This window comes from Orbicella faveolata, unplaced genomic scaffold, assembly GCF_042242905.1.
Source record: "Orbicella faveolata isolate gen_17 unplaced genomic scaffold, um_ofav_v1 contig_46, whole genome shotgun sequence".
Classification (NCBI taxonomy): domain Eukaryota; kingdom Metazoa; phylum Cnidaria; class Anthozoa; order Scleractinia; family Merulinidae; genus Orbicella; species Orbicella faveolata.
In genome coordinates, this window is record NW_028301576.1 from 8,312,958 (window position 1) to 8,320,000 (window position 7,043).

Below are 7,043 nucleotides of genomic sequence, written 5' to 3' on the forward strand. Positions count from 1 at the left end.
GTAGCATTACTTGACACCTTGATCTTATTTTTAAAACTTGTTTGTGTATAGACTTTTCTTTCGTCATCATCAGGTCAGTAACATGGCTCCGAGGCTTTTAGGACAAAATCGCAAACTTTTTAAGTTTTTTTTTTCTTCCTTATTCCCAAAAGAGACTTGGATACAAAGAAAACACTACCAACCATAGAAGTTTGTCCTGAAAGCCTCGGAGTCATGTTAGAATATTGATATATCGAAAGTGGCCTATAAAGGACGAGTTTAAGTTGTGGTTTAGTAATCCATGTGTATCCTCATCCGTCTAAATCATCACGCCATATCTTTAGGACGGCAGTCATAATGGTATCCAAAACAATGAAACGGCGGCCATGTTGGTGTACCAAATCAGCCCTGTGGAATGAACTCTTTTCTTATGAAAATACCTCCTTTTTTCCCAATATATTTGGAAAGTTGCTGTCCACGCGAATGAAAACACGCTTTTCTACACGCTTCTACGCTTACACTGAAACTGATCAGAGGCGGAAGAAACTGAAGCGCACGAAAGCGCTTCAGTTTTTCTGGTCAAGCCGCAAAAGTATTAATCTTGAATAATGAAAGGCCATGGCAATATTAACAAAAACAGTTGATGAGTTGGTACCTTGGATGATTCTTTCTCTACGCAAAGTCGTATTTCAATGAGGCTAAACTCAACAATGACTTGATCAGCAAAGATTCCTAAAAGTAAGGAGGAAGGTTGCAGCGGTTCAGTTTAGTTGGGGGGTAAGGGGGAGGGGCGTAGGTCATTATCTGAGAAGGAAGTTGTGGTAAGCTGGTTGTCACTCGAAGTTTTTGTCGGTATGTATTATGCATCAATGACATATTTGTCTGACTTATACCCATGTAACATATCGGCTGAGCAACAATATAGTGAGCTGACTAACAATTCTACTTGCGAGCGGCTAGACAAGATGTTGCAGCCCAAGAATGGTACATTCGTCTTGCTTGTTCTTATGACAGGTGGGTTGAACTTAAGCAGGGCTCTATAAACTTCTAGACACTACCTTACTCATGCTTAATTTTGCGATTTCCGCTAAGCGACTGATTTCGCGAGGTTTTCTGTTTCGCGATTTAACGAAGACTATATGAAAAAAAAGCATTAGTTCTCACGAACGTACGTCAACAAACTTAAGGTTTCATTTTCATAAACTTCACAGAGGCAAAATATATGAATCATCAATAGGTCGTTCAGGAAGGTTTTAATAAGGTATAAACAAGACCAGTCCTTCGCTTGTGCGCCAGTTTTAGTAGATGTAATTAATTAGTTTTACACTCAAAGTCCCAAAACGATCTTTTGGGGAAAGTTTCGTTTCTCCGCCGGTAACATTGGTAACACCAGCTTTCTCTCAGCTTATCCTTCACTGATAACTACAAGGAACGTAGCCGGTTTATGGTCATTTTGTTGACTGTACTTAAGTAAGGGGAGGAGGGCGGGAACCCAATGACAGTGTTTTCATGTTTCCGTTGATGTAATATTTTCTCTTTTGGCGAGGGGAAGTCTGCCAACTAAAAGGGTTGTGAAAATACATAAGTATTTTTGGTAGATCATTACTTTCGGAGCTTTTCGGTACTTGACTTTATTTCATTTAAAGTCGAGAAAAATTTCTCTCCCGCAAAAAAAGGGAAGGTGGGGGCGGGGGGGGGGGGGGGGGAGGGGGGCATAAAAATAAATACCTCAAGTTGAAGTAGTTTTCAATTCTAATTCATTGACTGCATTACGTCTGGCTGGCTACATTGTTTCGTTACTCTCGCTTTTCGGTTTAGCCTTTTTGAACATATTGCACCCAGTGGAAGCCAAGACTAAGACCCAGTCTCTGCGCTCGATTCTGAACCACTTTACCGACACAAGAAATGTTCGTGACGACCCTGACGCCAAACAGAGAGCACGTGACTACATCGTGAACATTTTCAAGGATCACGGACTGCACACGTGGACTGAAGAATTCCCTAGCAACCAAGAGAAGGTAAACAAAGGATACTTTCGCCCTCAAAACTCGAACACAAAGGAAAATAGATAAAAACTCTAAAAAGAAGAGATAAGAAGGCTATTTATTAAATTCATTACATCATTCATTATGTCCAGGAGCCATAATCGGGGACGGAGACCGTAAGTCTTGGGATCCGCGCACACCTATGATATGGGACAATTTTTCTATTTTTAGAACAAATTGCGCCATCCTGACGTCATATATCCGCGCGGATCCACGCACATGTCGGGGGTTCTCGTGTGGATGTTGTCACGTTGCATGATCAAATGGTGAGAGTTGAGAGATTCTCTTGCGTATCTTTCACAGCGATGGCAGGGAATAAGACAGGGACTAAGAACCAGGGCGCTTATATGTAGTTTTATGCTCTGAGCCAACGGAAAAGGTGGGTTTTCGGGGTCGAAAACAAGACTTCAATCTCGCGCTGGGAATGAATAATAAGATCTGCTCGCGCTAGTTGTAAGCTTACGCGTATGTTTTTGTGTTTGTTCTGACTTAAGAATATAGCAAGAAAACTCTCTACTCTGGTATCGAGTTAATTTGTGAGTTTCTCGGACAATGGTTAATCATAACCAAAACCTGTTTTGATGGTTTCTTATTGTTTCTGCTTGTTTGGTGAGTTTGCAAAAGTTTTTGAAAGGAAAGTCTGACGCGTACAATTAGGTCATTTGCATAGTGCGGCTCGTGCACTTTCAAGTCCGAGTCGGTGTTTTCAATTGTCAACAAATCTTGACAAAGATTTATTTCGTTATCTTTTCTGCTGAGATGCTGCAACAAATTTCACGAACGCAAAAAAGGCTACTAACATCATGTGTGTTTCTTCAACATAAGTATAGTGAAGTTTTACACTGCGAAAATGAAAATAGACAAGGAGTTTGTTAAGGTTACAGTATACCTTCAGATCGGCAATTTTCTTCAAATTTGGATTTTTGGTTCAAACTAATGGTCGAAGAGTAATCTCTAATTTCTGAAAACAAAATTGAAAAAAACCTAATATTGGCGGAGAAATGGATGTTTTACGTTATGGCCGGAAGTAAAAGTTCCCTCTTGATTGACAGCCCTATAACGTGTATGCAATCAACCGAGACTACCTTTCGCGGGAGTATTACCGATATGGATACCACGAATTGGCTGGCTACTCAGTTAATCAGCATTGTTAATCCAAGCATTTTTCGTATTAGATGCAATTCTGTTAAGTTATAAGTAAACATGGACCACGGAAAACTCCGTTTACCAGTTCGAAAAAGCGAAGAATGAATGAAAATACATCAATGAGTGAAGAAGCGAAAGTTGGCCTCGCGGGTGAAGCGACGGACTTATCAAGCGGGCAAAAAGATCGAGTCAAGAGAAGAGAAAGGTTGTGCAAAATTTGGGAACTCGACAGCGATAACAGCGATGTTTACAGTGACTCTTTTGTTGAGATCGATACCGATGAATCGTCTAACTCATCGAGATCCACTGGAATATTATCCATGCACATTTGCTCTGCCGCGCTTTCTTTTGTTTGTTCTCGTCGCCCAGCTACTCTAGCGTTCGTATCCTTTTTCGTCTTCCCCATTTTGCCAAACCAGCTTCAAGAAAAACCCAGCTGCAGAAAAATTATCTCTCCGCCTTGAGCGCATTGCGAAACGGCAAGGTTTTTTTTTGCAGATTCACGCGTAAATTTCACCGCGAGTTAATGGTAGTAAATTTTCCAAGCGCTGATTGGCTCAGTGATCTGAGAACCCAGTTGAAGGCGTTTGTGGGCGGGGTTTGTTTGCGAAGTAAGATATTTTGCTTAGCGCTGTTTTCTCGGATAAATTTTTTCGCTTGAAGCAGACACTTTACAGAGTTACAACTCAAACGGAATTTGTTTGTTTGCCCTCAAATTTGGACAGTAGCTAGATTAACATATAAAAAACAAAAACATGTCTGCGAATTGTTTATTTCGAAATATTTTTTCTCCGAGAGCGATTTTTGTACGATCACTTCACATTTTTTAAATCCTATTTCGAAAATGTTCTGTAACTTTTTACTACAATTGAATATGGAAAAACGCAAACACGCTTTTTTAGCGCTTTTTGTCCTGAAACCGAGGAAAAATATAAATTGGCGAAAAACAAAATTCGCTTTGACTTGTAGCTTCCAAATAGTGATTAGGACGCTTGCATTTAGTGGCCGTGAAAAAATTGGCAATTCATTTTATTTCAAAAGTTTTGGTATGGTTTGATAGCCAGCTCTATAAGCTTTAATTTGATATAGGGGCTTAGGTATCTACAGCTTAAACCGGACGCGCTGCATCGCTTGGACGCGAGACACCCCTGAAGGTATACGGTAACCTTAACTCGATCAACAAAATCGAAATGGTTATTCGAAGTTGATTAAAGAAAGCGTCATCGTAACTTTGCTGATTATTTCTGCTTTATTCGCATATTTTGAGCTTAGCTTTTAATATGTTCTCAAACATTTATCAAGCTTAAACATATTTAAAAACAATAGAGTTATTGTTTGAGTTCGATGTACGCTTTCACACGAAAGTGCGGCAGAACTACAATTTGTCATGTTTACTGACTGTACAAAACACGCATCGGCGGGTGCTCTCATTCATCGACAACAGAGAATTTACTGGATTTTTACACGAATAAAACTGAGCGGTATCTACGGACGTAAAGTTATTGGGCCTTAATGAAACATCAAGCTTTGCTTACAATTCAGGCGAAACTCAAACTAGCAATTATGTTGTTTTACTTTTCGGTCGCGATAGACTGGCAAATTCCTCGGAAGCGTGTGGCAAGAGGAGCTAGGAAACTATGAGGTCCTGAAGCTCTGCTATATCTAAATATATCGAGCTAGTTTTTTGTTGTGTAATGGAAAAGCTGTTAATCTTGAACATATGTGAAATTTAAAGTGGAGTAATGTACAGCTCTTGTAAAAGAAGCATCCATCGGAACACAACTTGGTCAGCGATATATATCTAAGCTTAGGGCGGAACATACCTAAATTCGACACTGTCTTACTTGACTCAAACTGGCGCAGCTTACGACGAAAATACTTAAGCAAAATTTCAACAGACGTAAACGCGTTGAGTTGTGGGCCAAAAACATAAAAAATTTCGGGAATTTCGGACGGCCATTTCTCCCGCGCGACATCCGCAAAAATCCTCGCAGCATGTACGCGCGTGTGCCGCAGGCGATGGCGCAATTTGTTCTAAAAATAGAATTATTGTCCCATATCATGGGGACAACCCCAATACTAGAAATGGCGCGCGCTTACGGTCTCCGTCCCCGATTATGGCTCCTGTTATGTCACATTATCTATTCCTTCGGATTAAAGACATCCCAATTAACGTACATACACACGATTGAAATGCTATATCTGAATTATCTTCTCAGATGTAGTACAATTGTTTGCAGCCATAGCAAAAATGACTTTACTCTTTGTTTTCTATTGTAAGCCAAAAAATTTAACCATTGTCCATCATTTCCCAATCACGTGACCAATAGTCGTGTACAACGCTGAGGATAATGTTAAGATTTGACCCTATAAGTTTCGGTGAACGGATCCCCATAAATGGGATTCTTCCGAAGAAATTATTTAAAGTCCATTGTTAGTTCTTTCTAAAACTGTTTTGCTATTTTTAATGTCCACACTTGATTGGTAGGTAAGCTGACGTCGAGTAATTTTATGGTTCCCGGGTTTTTGAAAATGATGAACTATAAACTAAAAGAAGATTTAAAATATATAATTATCAAGGAGCATGGTAATATATTCTTTTCCTCATTTTCTTATGGGTGATTAACCATAATGCATAAATGCATCTGTACAGTTGTCATATTTTTATGATTTACAATAATACGTAAATGCATCTCATTGTACAGTTGTTATATTTTCAGTATCCAGGAGTAAATATCATTGGTCGACTGCCTGGTCGCTACACCGGAACACGTGACGATAAAATGGTTCTGATTGGTTCCCACTATGACACGGTCCGGACCTCTCCCGGTGTGGATGACAACGGTTCCGGAATGACCGCTTTACTACAAGTTCTAAAGCTCATTACCAGTCCGGGTAATAACATCATTTTTGATTCTTTTTACTTTTTTGCGTGTGACGTAGGATATAAAACGAGTAGTAGAAAGCAGATTGTCTTTCCAAGATTGCGGACATATAAAGTAGTCTGCGTCGAGACGAGTGGTCCATACTCCAGGAACTTATCCCGGTTTCCGTAGAAAGTATTTGTACTCCCCCTGGATGGGATGCTGGTCTATCACAGGGTTGATACCCCCGGCATTAAATTCCCCAGTATTCATCTTATACACGTGGGTGGAAAGGGGCACCGTGAGAGAAAGTTTTTTTGCCACTATAAATGGTGGTGAACTATTTTACGACCTTTTACTGTTATTTATAAAATAACTGAGATATGATATACGCACGCTCTGCAGCTGATTGGTCAATAGAGTTGTTAAACCTATGTTCTATTGTACCGGTAAACCACGGTTCCCGATCTATGGCAGCTCTACACGGGAACTAGAGAACTCGGAACTCTCGCGATAACAAATGTAACAAACAGTTTTGGCTTTCACTGCCACAGATATCAATAATGCGAATATCTTTTCATTCGACACATACATGGAAATTTGCAAAGAAAAACAGGACCAGAAGTTGGTCGTCATATAAAGCTTTATCTTTTTTTTCACGGCAAAATGTTACGCCGACTCCGGTTACGCTTGAGATTGAAATTAAGGAAGTTTTAAACCCCTTTTTCGGTCCTTTCCACGGTCTGTGGAGGACGAAGTCAGCTGGGCTTGACTGATCAACTTGAGTTGTCGAAAAAGAAGGGAAAAGATTTCTTTCTATCAGAAATTTTGAGTTTAAACTCAATGCATACATGGCTGATGCATAACACGATAAATAAATTTGGTTTCCATAAGCTAAGCTTTAAAGTAATAGTTTTCATTTAGCAAAGTACAGAGAAACACGGACTTCATAGCGTTCAGCATACGTAAATAAATTCTGATTAAATTTCGGAAGCAGCGTTGCTGTAAC

The 7,043-nt window shown here is 39.8% G+C and overlaps 1 protein-coding gene across 1 annotated transcript in view; it reads left to right on the forward strand.

Annotated features, from left to right (window-relative positions):
* Positions 1 to 109: 109 nt before the first annotated feature.
* LOC110050877 (uncharacterized) overlaps positions 110 to 7,043 on the forward strand; it is a 24,141-nt gene continuing 17,207 nt past the window's right edge. Inside the window, exons 1-3 of the mRNA XM_089277823.1 lie at positions 110 to 993; positions 1,798 to 1,997; positions 5,891 to 6,065. Coding sequence (XP_089133949.1) covers positions 834 to 993; positions 1,798 to 1,997; positions 5,891 to 6,065 — 535 coding nt within the window. The 5' untranslated portion in view covers positions 110 to 833. The remainder of the gene's footprint in view (positions 994 to 1,797; positions 1,998 to 5,890; positions 6,066 to 7,043) is intronic.